This window comes from Drosophila montana, unplaced genomic scaffold, assembly GCF_035044405.1.
Source record: "Drosophila montana isolate Dmon_TW-CO22-7 unplaced genomic scaffold, ASM3504440v1 contig_3200_1, whole genome shotgun sequence".
NCBI lineage: Eukaryota > Metazoa > Arthropoda > Insecta > Diptera > Drosophilidae > Drosophila > Drosophila montana.
In genome coordinates this window covers 2,568,092-2,586,018 of record NW_026998080.1, presented here as the reverse complement: position 1 = coordinate 2,586,018, position 17,927 = coordinate 2,568,092, and the positions used below count along the sequence as shown (strand labels likewise).

General features: G+C 42.0%; 11 protein-coding genes across 11 annotated transcripts; 3 read left to right on the top strand and 8 right to left on the bottom strand.

Moving 5' to 3' along the window:
- Positions 1-864: 864 nt before the first annotated feature.
- Nnf1a lies at positions 865-1,780 on the bottom strand. Its single transcript, XM_064687146.1, has 4 exons — positions 1,614-1,780; positions 1,335-1,547; positions 1,156-1,270; positions 865-1,089 (listed from the first exon to the last, which is right to left on the bottom strand). Exons 1-4 carry the CDS (start codon positions 1,742-1,744, stop codon positions 913-915), a joined length of 636 nt encoding a protein of 211 aa, XP_064543216.1. The 5' UTR covers positions 1,745-1,780; the 3' UTR covers positions 865-912.
- A 100-nt stretch (positions 1,781-1,880) lies between these two features.
- Positions 1,881-3,747, top strand: LOC135432510 (RING-type E3 ubiquitin-protein ligase PPIL2). The gene is made up of 4 exons (XM_064688236.1): positions 1,881-2,014; positions 2,071-3,022; positions 3,081-3,232; positions 3,294-3,747. The coding sequence occupies exons 1-4, from the start codon at positions 1,983-1,985 to the stop codon at positions 3,709-3,711; spliced, it is 1,554 nt and encodes a 517-aa protein (XP_064544306.1). The 5' UTR covers positions 1,881-1,982; the 3' UTR covers positions 3,712-3,747.
- Positions 3,687-4,183, bottom strand: LOC135432517 (mitochondrial translation release factor in rescue). The gene has a single exon (XM_064688242.1). It carries the CDS (start codon positions 4,181-4,183, stop codon positions 3,755-3,757), a length of 429 nt encoding a protein of 142 aa, XP_064544312.1. The 3' UTR covers positions 3,687-3,754.
- On the bottom strand, positions 3,978-4,515 carry LOC135432520 (mitochondrial ribosome and complex I assembly factor AltMIEF1). The gene is made up of 2 exons (XM_064688244.1): positions 4,285-4,515; positions 3,978-4,224 (listed from the first exon to the last, which is right to left on the bottom strand). The coding sequence occupies exons 1-2, from the start codon at positions 4,450-4,452 to the stop codon at positions 4,186-4,188; spliced, it is 207 nt and encodes a 68-aa protein (XP_064544314.1). The 5' UTR covers positions 4,453-4,515; the 3' UTR covers positions 3,978-4,185.
- A 115-nt stretch (positions 4,516-4,630) lies between these two features.
- On the bottom strand, positions 4,631-6,393 carry LOC135432513 (uncharacterized). Its single transcript, XM_064688238.1, has 4 exons — positions 6,096-6,393; positions 5,768-6,023; positions 5,162-5,711; positions 4,631-5,105 (listed from the first exon to the last, which is right to left on the bottom strand). Exons 1-4 carry the CDS (start codon positions 6,333-6,335, stop codon positions 4,811-4,813), a joined length of 1,341 nt encoding a protein of 446 aa, XP_064544308.1. The 5' UTR covers positions 6,336-6,393; the 3' UTR covers positions 4,631-4,810.
- A 1,706-nt stretch (positions 6,394-8,099) lies between these two features.
- On the bottom strand, positions 8,100-9,982 carry LOC135432514 (uncharacterized). The gene is made up of 4 exons (XM_064688239.1): positions 9,682-9,982; positions 9,287-9,542; positions 8,681-9,230; positions 8,100-8,618 (listed from the first exon to the last, which is right to left on the bottom strand). Exons 1-4 carry the CDS (start codon positions 9,919-9,921, stop codon positions 8,324-8,326), a joined length of 1,341 nt encoding a protein of 446 aa, XP_064544309.1. The 5' UTR covers positions 9,922-9,982; the 3' UTR covers positions 8,100-8,323.
- Positions 9,983-10,322: 340 nt separating this feature from the next.
- Positions 10,323-12,158, bottom strand: LOC135432512 (uncharacterized). Its single transcript, XM_064688237.1, has 4 exons — positions 11,835-12,158; positions 11,364-11,619; positions 10,758-11,307; positions 10,323-10,698 (listed from the first exon to the last, which is right to left on the bottom strand). The coding sequence occupies exons 1-4, from the start codon at positions 12,072-12,074 to the stop codon at positions 10,371-10,373; spliced, it is 1,374 nt and encodes a 457-aa protein (XP_064544307.1). The 5' UTR covers positions 12,075-12,158; the 3' UTR covers positions 10,323-10,370.
- A 1,146-nt stretch (positions 12,159-13,304) lies between these two features.
- LOC135432516 (uncharacterized) lies at positions 13,305-13,969 on the top strand. The gene has a single exon (XM_064688241.1). It carries the CDS (start codon positions 13,407-13,409, stop codon positions 13,899-13,901), a length of 495 nt encoding a protein of 164 aa, XP_064544311.1. The 5' UTR covers positions 13,305-13,406; the 3' UTR covers positions 13,902-13,969.
- Positions 13,970-14,053: 84 nt separating this feature from the next.
- Positions 14,054-15,407, top strand: LOC135432515 (uncharacterized). The gene has a single exon (XM_064688240.1). The coding sequence runs from the start codon at positions 14,149-14,151 to the stop codon at positions 15,325-15,327; it is 1,179 nt and encodes a 392-aa protein (XP_064544310.1). The 5' UTR covers positions 14,054-14,148; the 3' UTR covers positions 15,328-15,407.
- Positions 15,334-15,984, bottom strand: LOC135432519 (uncharacterized). The gene is made up of 2 exons (XM_064688243.1): positions 15,505-15,984; positions 15,334-15,440 (listed from the first exon to the last, which is right to left on the bottom strand). Exons 1-2 carry the CDS (start codon positions 15,787-15,789, stop codon positions 15,411-15,413), a joined length of 315 nt encoding a protein of 104 aa, XP_064544313.1. The 5' UTR covers positions 15,790-15,984; the 3' UTR covers positions 15,334-15,410.
- A 771-nt stretch (positions 15,985-16,755) lies between these two features.
- On the bottom strand, positions 16,756-17,462 carry prim (primacord). Its single transcript, XM_064688245.1, has one exon. The coding sequence runs from the start codon at positions 17,107-17,109 to the stop codon at positions 16,936-16,938; it is 174 nt and encodes a 57-aa protein (XP_064544315.1). The 5' UTR covers positions 17,110-17,462; the 3' UTR covers positions 16,756-16,935.
- Positions 17,463-17,927: the final 465 nt, after the last annotated feature.

Here is a 17,927-nt window from a genome sequence, read left to right as displayed (position 1 = left end):
ATGAATTATGCATCTACACTTATAGGCCGGGAGATGTGCAATATGAATATAATTAAAAACATATTCACACATTGCACGGCCTAAAAATGCTTACATTAGGCGCGAGGCCAAACGCAATATTTCCCAATTTGTTTTAATGTTCTTAATGTCGAAGAGAGCACGGTTCATTTTTAGGCCGGGAGATGTGCAATATGCTAAATAAGTTAATTAAACCCCACATATTGTCACAAATACCGTCCTTAAAATGGTCATGCGGACGCACTAGTTTTTCCAGCTTTAACTTTTCATGGCGGGAAATGGCGGAAAACGCACACACATTGAACACTAGACACGGACTGCAAAATATAGTTTGCACATATTAATTGAGCTGTGTAATCCTGTGATTTAATAGCATCTCCATTTGTCCGGCCGTGAAAAGTGCAATACTTGTAAAAATAAAAAAAAGAATTGACACTGACCACAGCCGAAAAACTAGGGATTCTTTTGACAAAAAAAATGCACTTTAGGTCTAGCACAGAATTAATAGAAAATTAAATAAATACACGACTGAGAAAGCTTAAGCCTTTTACTTATCGTAAGTATATTCGATTTTAAATTAGTCCTTCCAAAAAAATAAGTCCAAGTCCTCATCTGTCTACGAGACGAGTTGCTCGGGACGATGAAAAATTTATAATGACAAGTTTGAACATTTACAGCGAATTATGTTTTTCGTACAGAGGCTGTTAGGATAACAGCAGGAGCTGTTAATCATTTGAAAGGGCTGTTATGATAATCGATCCGTCGACTAATTGAAATGTTCGATAGTTTGGGTGAATTTATAAAGTATCTGTTTACATTTAAAATTTAAAAATATTAAGTAAAGTGTAAAGTGTAAACATAATATATTTCGTATTGCAGAATATACACAAAAAATTAACTTATAATCTTTTTAACATCATTATCTATCATTAGTTTCGTAAGGTCTGTTAATTTTGTTTTCATTTCCTTGTAGTACCCCGTTTGCTGATGCATCAGGGCGTAAAGTTTAACGCGCTCGTTCTGAATGGTTTGTATGCGTTCCCGATTCTCTCTGCTCTTTGCCATGGCAATCTGAGGACATACATATTTAATTTAAATTATATCAGACCATTATATATGTTTTGTACTAGAACTGACCCCAATAGCTTTTTCCTGAGACATAATTTGCTTTTGAATAAATCGAATGCTGGAATCCATGAGGCGCATGCGCACCGGCCTTGTCCGTTCCTCTGGCGTCAGTTTGTGAACGTTCCTGCCATTGTTCATAATTACGTTATTGTTACAACCAGCTGATAACCAGTGTTTTCAGAACTCACCAGTTTGTGCCTTTATAGGGTTCAAACTTTTCCTTAAGCACCTCCATGGTAATCAACTTCTTGCCAACATCATTGGACACAAAAAAATTATCGTTTATCTTGGGCAACACCTGGCTCATTCTCGTCCGTACACGTTCGATTAGAGTATCCTTGTTAAGGATAGTGTTCTCATGTTCCAATAGAATTGCTGCAAACGGTTCCAAGCACATGGCACTGAAATTGTTAACACCCATTAATAATAGTATGGACGCTTGCAATTTAAATTTAACTACAACTTGCCCCATGTCTGCAAAGATTTCCATAAGCGCTTTATCGTATTCTGCTTTTACTTTACCCGCAATCGGGCTGTGCCTTTTGAAGGCTTCTTCAATATTTGGTTCTGATACAGTCTTTCGTGCCGGTTGCGACATGTTTTAAGCAATAAAAATTACCAAAAACAAATTTGACGCGGCTTCAGCTTGGGTTGACAGTGTGACCACAGCTCTCAACAGCTGCGAACTATGGTTGCTTTCGTTGTCTATCGGTGGGCCACCACATTACCGCAGTCGATAACCTATCGTAGCCTATCGCTCGTTTAGAATATTTAAGAAATTCTATAAGATTGTTTTTGTTTACTTATTAGTTGATATTGCATAAAAAGCCGCCAAAATGGGTAAACGACAGCATCAAAAGGATAAAATGTAAGTCATACAGTCTAATCATTAGCTTCTTACTCACTGCTGTTAATTGCTATTAGGTACTTAACGTACACCGAGTGGACCGAGTTCTATGGTGGCAAGAAAGTGGAATCCTTGGAAAATGAACATATTAAATTTAAACGTTTACCATTTGGCAATTGCTGCATAACCATGGCACCATTTGAAATGCCGTACAGTGATCTTAATGGGAATGTCTTCGAGTATGAGGCTATATTGACATTCTTGAAAGCATTTAAAGTCAATCCCATTACTGGACAGAAAATGGACTCCAAGTCCTTGATTAAACTTAACTTTCACAAAAATGCCAACGACGAATACCATTGCCCCGCTTTGTTTAAGCCCTTCAGCAAAAACTCGCACATTGTGGCTGTGGGTACAACGGGCAACGTTTACTGCTGGGAGGCAATCGATCAGCTAAACATTAAGACCAAAAACTGGAAGGATTTGGTTGATGATACACCATTCCAACGCAAGGATATTATCACAATACAAGATCCTCAACATTTGGAAAAGTTCGATATATCAAAGTTCTATCACATCAAGAAAAATTTGCGTGTGTTATCAGCGGAAGAGCAGCTGGAGCGTAAGGATCCCCTGGGACGCATCAAGACCATGAATATGGAAACGAAAGAGACGCTGGCACAGCTACAGAAAGATTATCAACCAGCGGAAGAGGCACCATCTGGTTCTAAACGCACAGCAGACAAATTTAACGCGGCGCACTACTCAACCGGCGCAGTTGCAGCCAGCTTTACGTCCACAGCCATGATGCCCGTATCTCAAAGCGAGGCTGCCATCATAGACGATGATCTAGTCAAGTACGAGCGAGTCAAGAAGAAGGGCTATGTGCGACTGAACACAAATTTCGGGCCGCTCAACTTGGAACTTTATTGCGAGCAGACTCCACGCGCTTGCGATAATTTCATTAAACATTGTGCAGATGGCTATTATAATAACGTGCTGTTTCACCGTTCCATAAGGAACTTTATTGTGAGTAACACTCGACTTGGCGCTGAACTCAATAGTAACGTTATCTGATTTATCTTAGATACAAGGAGGGGATCCAACAGGCACAGGTGCTGGTGGTAAATCGATATGGGGAAAGATGTTTGAGGACGAGTTCAAGCCTAATCTAAGCCACACTGGACGCGGCATGCTGTCAATGGCTAATTCGGGGCCCAATACAAATGGCTCCCAGTTGTGAGTACCTAGTGAAGTTACTAATAAATTCAACTGATGGTTACCCGATATTCCTCTATAGCTTCATTACCTATCGCTCATGCAAGCAGCTCGACGGTAAACACACAATTTTTGGGAAATTAGTTGGAGGCCTTGAGACGTTGCAGAAAATGGAAAACATTGAGGTAGACAACAAAGACAGGCCCATTGAGGACATCATAATAGAGAACGCTCAGGTGTTCGTTAATCCGTTCGTAGAAGCTGTCGAGCAGCTGGCCAAAGAGCGTGCCGAGGAAGCAGCCAGTAAGCAGGTGGCGGCCATTAAACTTGAGCAGCAAAAACGTTTAAACGAACCGCTTAAAAAGTACCGTGAAGGAGTGGGCAAATATCTAAAAACAAGTGCGCCTAAAAACCCAGAACCACAATCACAATTGCCTGGAGCACAGCCTGCGAAAAAGAAGAAAAATACAAACGGTTTTGGCGATTTCTCCAGCTGGTAGCTGTGCTCAAATAAACACATATTTTTAATAAGCGTACACTGTTTCACTTTTCATTCTCCCCAAGTTCACGACTTTGCCAGGTCTTCTTCATCTCCTGCAATTTGCCTTGCCGACGTTTGCGCTCCGATGACTTTTTCTGATCGAGCACTTTCTGTTGTGCTGCAATTGACTGTTCTCCGTTTAGGTGCGCATCGAGCTTATCTAACAGTATTTTACGTGCCTCAATCCGATTCTTGGAAGCCAAACGATGTAGATGACACTTGACGGTTATGCCAGTTGGCAGATGACGTAGAAAGACGCAATTGTTGGTTTTGTTTACGGCTTGTCCACCCGGTCCGCTGCCGCGCATTAATGTCTCCTCAATATCCGACTCCTGGAGATTTGGGTAGCGTGAGTAGTCCAAGTGAGCCGTGGACGCCAGCCGGCACAGGTTGCTGGAGAGTGAACCAGCCAAAGATCGCAACTTGAGCATTACTAAAGTATTCGGCCTTTCTTAAGCAATGTTTCGCCGCGCTGTGGTAAATTCCAATTTATTTGGATTTAAGTTATTGTGATATAATAAGAAAAACACACCTTAAAATTGAACTCAATCTCTAGGGGACTTGTTAGCTGTCGATGCTCACGGAACTCGTGTCGCACTCTACCTAGAAAGTAGTTTTTATCCGTGAGCTTCAGGTGATTGCCGTATTTGATAAGATGCTTATAAAGGCGCAGCACCTGTTGTCGGGTTGGTTGAAACATATTCTTTTAAATCCCAACAAGAATTTGTTGTTCTCACGCATGCATGTAAAACTGAATTGCTGCCAGACTACATATAAAAACAGAGTTGCCATATCGGCTGTGCGGCTCACCATATGCGAACTAAATCAGCTGATGGCAGCACATGGTGTTTTTATTTTTAAACATACACACAAAAATATGTATTTATTAAACAGCGGTTTTAATCAACATATAAATTTGATAACGTTCTTAGCTATAAACAATCACCAATAATTTAGACTTATATTAACAAGCAACTAGTAAATTCTCAAGTCATTGCCAATTGCAATCTTTTCTTTTGCTTGTTCATTGTGACAGTTTGTGTTTAATAAATTGTTATCTATTCGAATTCCACGCTATTAATCCACTTACTGCTATCAATATCTTCATCGATTTGAACATTATGCAAGCGGCTCAAGTCAAACATTTCCTTCATTTGGTGGGCAATCTCACGATCGACTAATTCACCGCCTTGCGACATAGCCTCCTGTATGATTTCGTCCTCTGATTTCTGGAGGGCAAACATTTCTGCGATCGTCAATGTTGGAGGCTCGACTAGCATCATTAAGAATGATGCTGAAATGCTTAGCGAATACGGCAAAAATCGTACGTACTCCTTCAGCAAATTCTCGCGACTGTAAAAAAACATAAATTTGTAAGTCCAAACAAGCTATTAATATTATAGTCATACCTCAAAAATTCCGGAAGTTGCCCATCTTTGTGCTTTGTGTAACTCTCAAAGAGCTCAGTACAATAATCATCGAAAATACTATCGAAATGCTTATGACGCACATCCGCAAGCACAGAGATGGCCAGGAATGTTGAGAGGTCGATCATGGGCGAGGACAAACGCATTGTCTGATAGTCAAACATCATTATATCCAGGGGAGTGCCACTATTGTCCGTATCGTACTTGTAAGCCACATTGTTTCTCAGGTAGTCACCGTGGCAGAGTATAGAGAGTGGCTCCTTGGGCGCCACTCGCTGACGTCCATAGCCCACATAGTTGAACACAGTTTGTTGAAACTTTTTGATAAACTCCTTGTCTACTTCTGGATGGTAAGTGATCGTCGCCTTGGCAACACGTTTCAGTCCAGTTTTTCCTACTAAAGCATATTCGGGACTGAGAACATCGTTGGCATATCGTGATTCCCGAAATTGACGAGTTAGCTGCTCGAACCGCTCCTTCTGGTTGTGTTTCATAGCATAGCCAAATCCATGAAATCTGCCCAAGTACTTAACTGAAAGAATGTTATTCCTTAGTCAACGACTTGATTTACTTTGATCTCTGGCTCACCTGCGATGCGCGTGTGCTCCAGACTCAAGCCATATCTGTCCTTTGTCACACTCCAGCCTTCCGCTGAAAAATCTCCCAGGATGAGCAATGCGGACTTCGGTTTTATCTCGCTGTGATAATACTTGGGTGCAGCAAACTTGCCATTGCTCAGCCTTAGAATAAGAGGTAGTATCTCAATGTAGAAACTAACTTCGTTGTGGAATAGATCATCAAACTGTGCACTATCGTAAAATTCAGGCGGTACCTCTGGCGTTTTCTGTACACAGAAATGTGTTAATTAATTAAAATAATTGTTTTGTACACTATTTAAATAGTATTGTATGCACACCTTAACAACAAATTTTCTCTGCTGCGCCTCGCCTGCATATTCAAAATTAACTGTCGCTCGGTAGCATTGAGTCAACATAAACGCCTCTTCAGGTCCGATTACGGCGATTTTGATGTCCCCCACCTTGAATGTGCTCAGCTTTGACTCGCTGTAATTGTCCACAAGACGTCCGTTTTTTAGAATCTCTGGCAAGATTGAAGTGGTCAGCCACTCGACTTCTCGATCAACGTTCAACGCCATTATCAGAGAGTATTTTCGAGAACCTCTCGGCTTCGTGAATACCGTACAACTAGTCGTTAGTCGACTATGCAATGCTCATTTTAAGCGACAATAGACGAACGTGAACTTGTATGTACATATATCAAATTATATGTATTTGTACAAACTAATCAGAGTGTGGATGCTTGTGTGTGTATGGTCGATGTTTGTTATATTATTGTTTGGGCTTGTCGAAATGAATGCGAATTTAATCGCAAAATGTGAGGGTTCTCAATAACGAAAATAGTGTGCTCTCCACGATAAGATATGATCACATTTTGTGGCGGGCTATTGCTGAGAGCGTCGAGTTGTGAAATACAAAGCTTTGCACGGCTAAAAGATATAATTACTTGGGTAATGTTTAATAAATAATAGAACACTTTGGATTTGCCTATAAATCAAATTTATGAGTCTAAGTTTACTCTTAAATGTGCACCACTTTATAAAACTGAACACTTCGTAAGGCATGTGCTTTTATCAATCCAATCTCATATATTTTTTCTCGGTCCATGATTCCATCCCTCACCACGTCGCTTTAAAGCTGGTTTTACACTCTTTTTTATATGGAAGCTCCATGTTGAAGTTTTACTTTGCCGCAAATATGATGTACTCTTTTAATAAATCATCGCGACTGCAAGAATTTTATTCTTAATTAGTGTTCATAGATAAAATTAAAAGATATAAAATTACTTGAGTTACGCTGGCAGTGAATTAATTGAATGACTCCTATAGCTTTAATATTTATTCCTGAGGTTGTCGAGATGGCAGAGTTTGGGACTTGTATACATATGCTGCCGCGCAGATCAGACTATAAACAAGTGATGAAAGACAAATGTTATCCTGCTGCAGATGGCGGGGTTAATTAATCATTTTTTCTGCAGCTGCGAATATGAAGGGCTGCACCAATCTTTATATGGATGAACGGGCGCTATAAGGTGCGTCCATTTCCTGACGATTTTCCTAGAATTTTCCTCCTAGAACTCACACTTAGTTTCAAAACTTGGTAGCATTATCAGACCAGATGGATCTTGATGTGATCGGTGGCTATAAAACGCGTGAGAACGTCAAGAACATTGAACTGGTTTAAGCTTCAACCTAACAGACCTGGTTGCAAAGTAGATGAAGTCGGTAATATAGCAATTTGGGGGTCGAATCCACGCCACTGATTGTAAACGGCCTTGAGTCTCAGATGCGCTCCATTGGCAGGTCAGCCATGATGTGGTAAAGGCTCGGGGCTGGGCTCATGTAATATACATGCTCAATGATCGGGCCGAGGTTTTCATGCCGCTTATTGGCTTAAACTGTGTCAGGATGGATGCCAGCAAGCATGAGTATGGATGGTGAGCCTCAAAGCAACGCGGTGGGTGTATAAAGCGACCGCCAACGCGATACAGGCCGAAGTTGTCAAGAAACAATGATAACGGTACGATGCTGCTAGAGGATGGAACTGTTCTTTAGTTTTGCAGCGCTGGGTAATCCGATGATGAGATGGACCAAAGGACCTTATGTGGTCCGATCCGAATGTATCGGCTCTCATTCCAATGAAACTTGGCTCTCCACATGCTTTGTAAGATAAAATTTACTTTAATTGAAGTTGGCCCTATTAAGCCAATCGCGATGGCCAGTTGGGATACAAACCTGTAAAATAAATATACATATATGTATATAAAATTAGGTTGCTGCCAGACTACACACATACATAGCGTTGCCATATCGACTATACGGTTCACCAATGCAAATTAAATGTACATACACACTTACAAAAATATTTATTTATTAAACCCTAATTTGGGACAACATATCTAATTGATAACATATTTTGATATACACACCTTTAAAAAGACAATCACCAATTATCTATACATATGTATATAAGCGAAGCAGCAGGTATAGATATCAAAAGGCATTGCCAATGGAAATCTATTTTTGCTAGTTCACAGTTTTTCGGACTAGATTTCGTGAGTTAATATCTATTCAAATTCGACACTATTAATCCATTTACTGCTATCAATATCTTCATCGATTTGAACGTTGTGCAAGCGGCTCAGGTCAAACATTTCCTTCATTTGGTGGGCAATCTCACGATCGACTAATTCACCGCCCTGCGACATAGCCTCCTGTATGATTTCGTCCTCTGATTTCTGGAGGGCAAGCATTTCTGCGATCGTCAATGTTGGAGGCTCGACTAGCATCATTAGGAAGAATGCCGAAATACTTAGTGAATACGGCAAAAAGCGAATGTACTCCTTCAGCAAATTCTCGCGACTGCAAGAAAACATAAATTGGTAAGTCCAAACAAGCTATAAACATAAAAATAAAAATAATACTTCAAAAATTCCGGAAGTTTCCCATCTGAGTGCTTTGTGTAACTCTCAAAGAGCGCAGTGCAATAATCATCGAAAATACTACCGAAATGCTTATGACGCACATCCGCGAGCACAGAATTGGCCAGGAATGTTGTGAGGTCGATCATGGGCGAGGACAAACGCATTGTCTGATAGTCAAACATCATTATATCCAGGGGAGTGCCACTATTGTCCGTATCGTACTTGTAAGCCACATTGTTTCTCAGGTAGTCACCGTGGCAGAGGATAGAGAGTGGCTCCTTGGGCGCTACACGCTGACGTCCATAGCCCACAGAGTCCCACACAGTTTGCTGAAACTTTTTGACAAAGTCTTTGTCCACTTCTGGATGGTAAGTGGTCGTTGCCTTGGCAACACGTTTTAGTGCAGTCTTTCCAACTAATTCAAACTCGGGAAAGATAACATCGTTGGCGTAACGAGATTCCCTGAAATGACGAGTTAGCTGCTCGAAGCGCTCTTTCTGGCTGTGTTTCATTGCATAGCCAAATCCATGAAATCTGCCCAAGTACTTAACTGGAAGAAGGACAGTCTTTAGTCAATGATTTAATTTACTTTGATCTCCGGCTCACCTGCAATGCGAGTGTGCTCCAGACTCAGGCCAAATCTGTCCTTTGTCACACTCCAGCCATCTGCTGAAAAATCCCCCAGGATGAGCAGACCGAAGTTCGGTTTTATCTCGCTGTGATAGTACTTGGGTGCAGCAAACTTGCCATTGCTCAGCTTTAGAATAAGAGGTAGTATCTCGGTGTAGAAACTAACTTCGTTGTGGAATAGAACATCGAACTGTGCATCATTGTAAACGTCTGGCGGTATCTCTGGCGTTTTCTATGCATGAAAATGTGTTAATAATTTCACAAATGTTTTCCTAGTAGCCAATTAAAGCTGAGTTTTTCATAGTAAATCTAATATTTGATGCAAACATTTAAGTTATTGTGGGAAACTACAATGAATTCTGTATGCACACCTTAACAACAAATTTTCTCTGCTGCGCCTCGCCTGCATATTCAAAATTAACTGTCGCTCGGTAGCATTGAGTCATCATAAACGCCTCTTCAGGTCCGATTACGGCGATTTTGATGTCCCCCACCTTGACTGTGCTCAGCTGTGACTCGCTGTAATTGTCCACAAGACGTCCGTTTTTTAGAATCTCTGGCAAGATTGAAGTGGTCAGCCACTCGACTTCTCTATCAACGTTCAACGCCATTATCAGAGAGTATTTTCGAGAACCGCTCGGCTTCGTGAATACCGTACAACTAGTCGTTAGACGGCCATGCAATGCTCATTTTAAGCGACAATAGAAAAGCGTAAATATACGAGTATAAATTTATATTTGTATGGACTAATCAGCGTGTGGATACTCGTGTGCACATGTTTGATTTTTGTAATATTTGTTTGGTCTAGTGCAAATAATTGCGATTTTAATCGAGTAATGTGAAGGTGCTCAATGACGAAAAAAAGCTCTCGATAAGATATGATCAAATTTTCGTAGTCAAAAAGGCGGCGAATTTCTGAGAGTATTAAAAGAGTGTTAAACACAAAGTTTTGCAAGGCTAGAAACTTAATTAGTTGAAAAGTGTTTAATAGATTAGAGAACATTTTGGATGAACATATTTTTATGTTGCCAATTTTTAAATTTATGCCATTCGATATAACTTAAGCACTTTCGTATAGCGAATTTGTTTCTGTTACAAATTTGCAGGCATCTTTAATCCAATCTGATGTATCAATATCCTCATCTATTTGCACTTTGTGCAACTGGCTCAGCTCGTACAACTCCTTTATTTGATGGGCTATTTCACGGTCCACCAGTTCACCGCCTTGCTTCAATGCTGTCTGAATAATTTCTAAATCCGAAAGCTCCTTGTTAAACATTTCCTCCGCCGAAACTGTTGGTGGTTCAACCAGCGAGAAGAGGAAGTAGCACGTTATGTGCACGGCGTATGGCAAGATCCTGATGTACTCTTTCATCAAATCATCGCGACTGCAAAAATTCAGTTCTTAATTAATGTTAAACGAATAGCTTTAAAGATGTGTATTTACTTGAGGTACGCCGGAAGTGAAATACTTGAATGTTTCCTATAACTTTCAAACAGCGCATTGCAATAATCATCAAAAAGACTATCAAAATTGTTGTAGCGCACTTCGGCCAAAAGCGAGAGTGCCAGGAATACGCAAAGATCCATCATGGGCGAGGACAAACGCATTGTCTGATAGTCAAACATCATTATATCCAGGGGAGTGCCACTATTGTCCGTATCGTACTTGTAGGCCACATTGTTTCTCAGGTAATCACCGTGGCAGATGATGGCGAGTGGCTCCCTGGGCGCCACACGCTGGCGTCCATAGCCAATGTAACTGTATAGGAGTAGCTGAAACTTTCTGACGAATTCCTTGTCCACTTGTGGCTGATATTTAGCTACTACCCGTTCCGCTCGCTTGAGACTGGCCTTATGCTTTAGTTCCCATTCCTTGTTCAGAGACTCTTTGGCATAACGTCCTTCCCTGAGCTTGCTAGTGAGCTCCTGGAAGCGGTCGCTATGGTTGTGCTTCATGGCATAGCCGAAGCCATGAAATTTGCCCAAGTACTTGACTGGAAGTGGAATAGTCTTTAGTAGATGACTTAGTTCGGTTTGATCACTGACTCACCTGCAATGCGCGCATGCTCCAGACTCAGGTCAAATCTGTCCTTGGTCATACTCCAGCCATCCTCCGCAAAGTCGCCCAGTATAAGCAGTGCGGAGTTCGGTTTTATCTCGCTGTAATAATACTTGGGTGAAGCAAACCTGCCATTGCTCAGCTTCTGAAGGAGTGGCAGTATCTCAATATAGAAGCCCACTTCATTGCTAAATAGATCATCAAATTGCACCGAATCATATACTTCAGGCAATATCTTTGGAGTTTTCTGTGGATATCAATGTGATACGTTTATTAACATCTCGTATTTTTTGAGTTCTTGTCTATCTTTATTATAATCACGATTAAGAGATTGCTTAAGATATATCGTTATCATGTGGCAAGCTTGTCTATTATAAGTATTTTATTTCTCATAAGCATAATACAAACTTTTATTTTGACACGCTTATCTACTATATAATACTTTTCTTATTACATGCTTACCTTAATAACCAGTTTTCTCTGCTCTTGTTGGCCAGCATATTTAAATTTGATATTAGCCTTGTAGCATATGGTCAACATGTAGGCCTCATCGGCGCCGATTACATTGATTTCGATGCTCTCCACCTGGAATGTGTCCGCCAGCGACTCGCTGTAGTTCTCCAATAGACGTCCACTACGCAGGATCTTCGGCAAGACGCTTTTTCTCAGCCATTCGATTTCGTTCTCAACTATCAGCGACATGTTAGAGATAAAAGTAGATACAACGAGTGGTTAGCCACGGTAGAAGTTTCCGACTGACCTGAGCTGAGGCTCTTGTCTTTCTTATGTATGAGATTATATGCATAGACGTGATATCTGTCTCTTATCTGAACAGATATCAGCCGTGCAGGCACATAGACATCTTAACCTATTGAGGCCTGTCATTCCTTTTGTTCCATTTTCTACGCTCCTTATCTGTAATCAAAAAACAGACCAAAACCATTTAGCTATTGTCAAATTTAGCTAATTTCAAATATCTTTGTAAAATACAAATCGAGACTTGCAGTTCGCGGAAGTAGGGATGTATTTAAATGAGGTCTAAAAATTGAGGCCTATAATTTGGGCAGGGGAATACTCGCTAGCTGACATCAACTTTTATTTTACTGTTTTGACTCAAGTTGTTTCGCTTTAAAATTCAAAATTTAAACGCTATTTCCGTGCAATACCATTAACAGCATTCGACAACTGGCCATGTCGCAAAAGTGGTATAGGCTCTCAGTCTCAGGCTCGTTCGCAAATCCGCAGAACTATGTTAACATATTGACGCGTGCCAGGGTGTCTTCAATCAAGCCAGAAATGCCAACGCCAAAATATATTCCGGCTAAGGGTAGCGTTAGCGTTCTGAGTATGACCACCTTGTCCCGATTGTCAATTTTGGACAAAGTAGGTCCCACAACGTCGGTAAAAAAGCCAAGCCAAAAAGCCCCAAGGCTCAGGCCAAAGAAAAATGAAACATGCGTAGCACAGTGCCAACAGGGCCAATGCACGGCAGAAGATTCCCAGCTGATAAAGCAGTTCATCAGAGAAGTGCACTATCGCAAGCTCAAGCAGTACTATGCCCAAATGATTGCCGCCGAGAGAAGCTGGCCGACATATATACCGATCCGTAGCATTTGTCCCGACTGCGGATTACTCAAGCATCAAGCTCCGGCCAAGGATATACGTCACAATGTCTACTGTTGGGGACCTGAAACAATGTGCTAAGTTTCTCGCTGCTGCACTTACCTGCCAAAGATGCTTCTCTTGGCCCACACACTTACATGCTAGGCCTCTGCATGTGTGTGGGTGTGTGTGTGTTTAAGAGCAGCACCTTTGGCATATAAGTTTCTTAGCTATGGAACAGGCTCCCATCTGTGTACAACATTTTGTTCAATTTAATAAATCACATGTGCGTTCAAAATGGGAATTTCGTCTTGTTTGTCAACTGGTGCTGGGATTTCAGCACAGTCAGAAACCGAATTCAGTTTAGTCAGCACATAGCTCCAACATCTCGCTCTCATATTCTCCTAGTTGACCAGTTCAAGCCGCCATAAAATGTATTCCCAGCCGGCACAGAGTACGAAAAACACACAGACGGAGGCACAGCCGGCACCGCCCCCGATATGTGTGCCCCTGCTCATGGTTGATGAGGATGGGAAGAGGCGGTACTGCTATCATGGCGGCAAATGCCGTTGCGAAATGTGCGAGAGAATACGGCAGGCACAGCAGGATGAACTGGACAGGAATCTTGATGCATTCATACCACATAACCGTCTCAAGCTGGAACCGGCCATACGTCAGGTGAAGCACAAGCAATATAAACTGGAGGCAACGCGCGTTTCGCCGGAATATGGTCTGACGCTGCTCAAGGATCACTTGAAGCTGGTCAAGGATAATCCAACCTATTACCTGCCGTACAAGTATTATCTGAGAGATGCTTGGCGCGTTGTTGGTCCGCTGGACAAGGGCACGCAAACGGAAATACTTATTGGCAACTATGGCGTCGATGGTTGTCCGTGCCCCGAGAAGTCCGTTTGCTGGGATATCTAGTCCTGTAACACACTTATATCTAATCGCTAGGGGAATAAAGACTCGAGATGAGTTTGTATTAATCGCAATCTTGAATTGGGTTTTCGGTTTGGGCATCTGTTGACAGGTCAAACAAATGTCTTGACAGCTGGCAGAGCTGTGTCGGCTGTCGATAGAGTCTCAGATCAAAGTGGCGTATTAAGCAGCTGATTTAAACAGAATCTTTCGTAACAAAATTATCCGAATTTTCCGCAAAACTAAAAACACAATGCTGAGACGTATGAAATGCGTGAAGCTGTTGCAATCGTCATTCTCTCCTGCGTGCGGACGCCGCCAGGTCCATACCAAACTCGACGAGAACGCCATCATAACCGGTGCGACTGCGTTCATGGCCAAAGGAGATATACGTACGGAAAGTGTGAACGTTTTGCCCCAGACCAAGTACGGCGGCATCACGCACGTAACGCTCCTTTGCGGCGAAACCATAATTGGCAAGCAGGGCGCCAAATATGTGAAATCCCTGCTGTCGAGCGCCCGGGTGCCGGTGGATGTGCAGCGCATCTTTGTCGATCAGGAATTAGAGTATTACAATTCGGTGTTGCGCAATCGAGCTGCCATCCATGTGGACATTGTGCACGATGCGATTTCGAAAAAGAATTCGCTGAAGGTCTGCAACGATCTGGATCTGCACGTGTTTATGACCAACCTGCGCAGCTTTCCGGGCTTCAACTGTCGCTTTCCCAATGTCAACATCCAGCTGATCGCGCAGAACAACATGGGCAACTATGCCGAGCTGGAGTATTCGCCAGTGAAAGGTGTGGTCGAGGGACTGCGCGTTGTCACCAGCCGCGACATTAAGCGCTTTCTGCGTTACGCCTTCAAGGTCGTGATGGATAAGAAGCGGCAAAAGGTCAACCTTGTGCACAAGTCATCCGAGTGGCCAAAGACCGAGGGTATCCTGCTGGATATTGCACACAACCTGCAGAAGAACGAATTTCCCGATATACAGCTGGAGCCGATGGAGCTGGATAAATGCGTTGCCCGTCTGATACTCGACCCCGAGTACTTCGATGTGCTGGTCACCAGCGATCTGTACGGCACCTTTATGGCCACCATTTGCAGTGCCATCTGTGGCGGTGCGAATCTGTTCTCCTCGATTGAGATTGGGGAACATCATGCGGTGTTCAAGCCGCTGCAAACGAAACTCTCGCTGACCAACTACAAGGTGCTCAGTCCGTATGGGATTGTGTCCACCTGCGTGGATCTGATGCATCATCTGGGCCATTCCGATTGCGCCAATGCGCTCTGGGCCGAAATGATTCGCACCATGGAAGAAGGCATAAAGACGAGCGATTTTAAGGGCACAGACCGTGGCGAATATGTCATATGCAACATTATGAACCGGCTGCGTTGCAACATGTTCACCGATATACACAAAAAGAATTGATGGCAATCAACTTTGTACTAAATTTATTTTGATTGATTCGGATACGTAAAATTAACAAAATACATTTATGGGAACGAAAATGATCAAAAATTGCGTCTCAAATTATTGCCGAGCTGCGCTTGCGAAAGGGAGAAAAAGAATATCTGATGTTGATATTTTTCTTTCTTTGAGACGCACCTGCTGGTCCTCGGTGCGCAAATTGCTCTCGCTCGTCTGCATCTTCCAGTCGTCGGTGAAGGTGACTAGCTCGACAACACGCTTAAAGGACACACTCTTCTTGACCTTTGCGTGTGCGTGCAGAGCCTTGCCCTTCTTTTTGCTGGGATACTTCATATAGTCGTAGACGATCGGCTCCTTAATATCGGTCTGGGACGGTGTCGGCGTTGGGACTTCCATCAATTTTGTCGATCCACTTATTTTAGATAGAATTGCCTTCTCTTGTGGCTTTTCGATCGCATCCATGTTGCTAAGAATTTTTTTAAAATTTACATAATACTCTTGCTTTAGGTGCTTAAACTTCGATTTGGAACGCCAAAAATTTCTCGATTGGGTAAATATACACAATATTTTCGGACTTATATTAAAACACCAACATGTAAAACTCTTTTATTTGAAATTTGATCGGAAATTTAAACTATGCTAAAGTCAAGTTGGTTGAGTGAAAAATGAAAGACTAATTTGCATAGAAACATACAGACAGCCGGATATGGGAAATATGGAATATGGAAACTCTGAACTCTGATCGAGTTGTCTTATTATTATTAATTCAGCTGAAAGGTAGTATAGAAATTAGTTTGGCCAATTAAAGCCAGGTGAAATTGTCTATTCTTGAAATTGGCCAAAAGTAACCCAGCCAAGCGATGTTAATCATATTATGATAAGAGCAAATATGTGAATGCAAAAATACTACCCGTAATAATAATAATGGGCTATTATGTGTTATGCCAAGGCAATAAACTTTACTCCAATTTGCACGTACAATTTCAATAAATTTATGCGCAACCATTGCCAGAGGCAACAACTGTAAACAACTACATAAATTCCATACCAAAAACTCGCAGAAAGAATAGAGACTGTAGAACAATTGCTCCAGCTTGGTTGAAGCCCTGCAGAGAGGGCGGCAATAAAATGCTTGCTCGCCAGAAGTGTAGCATATTTGCAGGCGCCAAGGAGCAGAGCACAGCGGGCGCTGTGGAGATAAGTAAATAAATTGGTACATGTGTAAGCCCCAGTCGATACTTTATCATCATGCAAATGGCTCGGCTGTCGGGCAATGTTAATAAGTACAATAAACGGTTGAGCAAACAGCAAGAACAACAACCACAAATAGGCAAATCCTTGCCGTGGGCCAAGGCTTTGCTATGCCAAATTATGGCTCCTTTGGTCAGAGAGCAGCGCCACATTTTAATCCCATGACACACACGCACACACATTTGTAGTTATTTATTTATGTCTATGCCAAATTACATACAAAAAGTCACTTAAATTATATTGTTACACATTGCCCACACCCCATCTGCGCTCCCCCTCAGTGCATCTGCCGTTGCAGCTGACATCTTGTCCGAGTCCGAGTGCGAGTCCGAGCCCGAGTCCGAGTCCTAGTCTGGGTCATTGCTCCGCCAGAGTCAGCTCGTTGTTGTTGTTGCCGTTGCCGCTGGCCAGCTTGGCTTTGGCCGTGCTGCACATCATCATGAAGGTGACCAGGGTCAGCTCCAGCATGCGGCACACACAATAGGCGACCACATCCACCAGGTGCTCCACGACGCCCAAATACAGACACATTTTCAATTGCACTTGCACTTGTGAGTTTCCTTTCTTTAGTTGATTTAACTGGTTCAGCTCTTGGTTTCTATCGCTTTGCGTGACGCCTAGACAATGTTTATGTTGTCGCCTTTTCCAAATGACAACACTTCACATTTGCGCCACTGTTTTCAGTCCTGTTGCTGCTGCTGCTGCTGCCCGAACTGTCTTCGTCTCGTTTTTCTCTACAAAACAATTGCCGAGTGGGCAAGACATTGGACAGCTTCCCAGTGTCGGTGCATGCGCAGCACCAACATGCTCTCTCGAGCTGTTCCGCCTCTCCCTCTAACCATACAAGGGGCCAAGCTTGAACTTTCTGCCGGGAGCTGTTATATGGCTAATAATATCATATTATATTCTAAGGAAATAAAACATATAATTATAAACAAATATACATGTTCAGACCCGGGTAGATGTGTTCTCTATGCTACTCAGTCATTTAGGCTCAACGAGGATCCGGGCTCAAGTCGCAGGCTTTGTCCTAGCCTCTGGCTTGAGAAGTCAATGCTATTTAAAGAAATGTTAGGTTGCAAGTTTATATAAATAAAATATTTATACGTATATATATAATAAAAGAGGGTTTTGCTAGTTTATAGTCGAAGTTTTAAGTACGAAATCGCAGCTATAAAATTTAAGATGAATTGAGTTATCAATTATCTATAGGCAATACGAATTCTACATTGAGAGCTTATTGAAGTATATTTAACAATATATTTAAGTATTTAAAGCTATCTATAGGCAATACGAATTCTACATTGAGAGCTTAATTAAGTATATTTAACAAGATTTTGAAGTATTTT

Excerpts from the sequence above, each read along its gene's own strand:
- prim (XM_064688245.1), bottom strand. The coding sequence starts at position 17,109 with ATGTGTCTGTATTTGGGCGTCGTGGAGCACCTGGTGGATGTGGTCGCC.
- LOC135432516 (XM_064688241.1), top strand. The coding sequence starts at position 13,407 with ATGTATTCCCAGCCGGCACAGAGTACGAAAAACACACAGACGGAGGCA.
- LOC135432510 (XM_064688236.1), top strand. The coding sequence starts at position 1,983 with ATGGGTAAACGACAGCATCAAAAGGATAAAAT. Across the intron at positions 2,015-2,070 it reads CAGCATCAAAAGGATAAAAT|GTACTTAACGTACACCGAGT; the intron begins GTAAGTCATACA and ends AATTGCTATTAG. Across the intron at positions 3,233-3,293 it reads AATACAAATGGCTCCCAGTT|CTTCATTACCTATCGCTCAT; the intron begins GTGAGTACCTAG and ends ATTCCTCTATAG.
- LOC135432520 (XM_064688244.1), bottom strand. The coding sequence starts at position 4,452 with ATGTTTCAACCAACCCGACAACAGGTGCTGCGCCTTTATAAGCATCTT. Across the intron at positions 4,225-4,284 it reads AGATTGAGTTCAATTTTAAG|CGCGGCGAAACATTGCTTAA; the intron begins GTGTGTTTTTCT and ends AATTTACCACAG.
- LOC135432515 (XM_064688240.1), top strand. The coding sequence starts at position 14,149 with ATGCTGAGACGTATGAAATGCGTGAAGCTGTTGCAATCGTCATTCTCT.
- LOC135432513 (XM_064688238.1), bottom strand. The coding sequence starts at position 6,335 with ATGGCGTTGAACGTTGATCGAGAAGTCGAGTGGCTGACCACTTCAATC. Across the intron at positions 6,024-6,095 it reads AGAGAAAATTTGTTGTTAAG|AAAACGCCAGAGGTACCGCC; the intron begins GTGTGCATACAA and ends TTCTGTGTACAG. Across the intron at positions 5,106-5,161 it reads CAACTTCCGGAATTTTTGAG|TCGCGAGAATTTGCTGAAGG; the intron begins GTATGACTATAA and ends GTTTTTTTACAG.
- LOC135432512 (XM_064688237.1), bottom strand. The coding sequence starts at position 12,074 with ATGTCGCTGATAGTTGAGAACGAAATCGAATGGCTGAGAAAAAGCGTC. Across the intron at positions 11,620-11,834 it reads AGAGAAAACTGGTTATTAAG|AAAACTCCAAAGATATTGCC; the intron begins GTAAGCATGTAA and ends TGATATCCACAG. Across the intron at positions 10,699-10,757 it reads TCACTTCCGGCGTACCTCAA|TCGCGATGATTTGATGAAAG; the intron begins GTAAATACACAT and ends GAATTTTTGCAG.
- LOC135432514 (XM_064688239.1), bottom strand. The coding sequence starts at position 9,921 with ATGGCGTTGAACGTTGATAGAGAAGTCGAGTGGCTGACCACTTCAATC. Across the intron at positions 9,543-9,681 it reads AGAGAAAATTTGTTGTTAAG|AAAACGCCAGAGATACCGCC; the intron begins GTGTGCATACAG and ends TTTCATGCATAG. Across the intron at positions 8,619-8,680 it reads AAACTTCCGGAATTTTTGAA|TCGCGAGAATTTGCTGAAGG; the intron begins GTATTATTTTTA and ends GTTTTCTTGCAG.
- Nnf1a (XM_064687146.1), bottom strand. The coding sequence starts at position 1,744 with ATGTCGCAACCGGCACGAAAGACTGTATCAGAACCAAATATTGAAGAA. Across the intron at positions 1,548-1,613 it reads GAAATCTTTGCAGACATGGG|TGCCATGTGCTTGGAACCGT; the intron begins GCAAGTTGTAGT and ends TAACAATTTCAG. Across the intron at positions 1,090-1,155 it reads CTCAGGAAAAAGCTATTGGG|ATTGCCATGGCAAAGAGCAG; the intron begins GTCAGTTCTAGT and ends GTATGTCCTCAG.
- LOC135432519 (XM_064688243.1), bottom strand. The coding sequence starts at position 15,789 with ATGGATGCGATCGAAAAGCCACAAGAGAAGGCAATTCTATCTAAAATA. Across the intron at positions 15,441-15,504 it reads TGCGCACCGAGGACCAGCAG|CTCGGCAATAATTTGAGACG; the intron begins GTGCGTCTCAAA and ends TCGCAAGCGCAG.
- LOC135432517 (XM_064688242.1), bottom strand. The coding sequence starts at position 4,183 with ATGCTCAAGTTGCGATCTTTGGCTGGTTCACTCTCCAGCAACCTGTGC.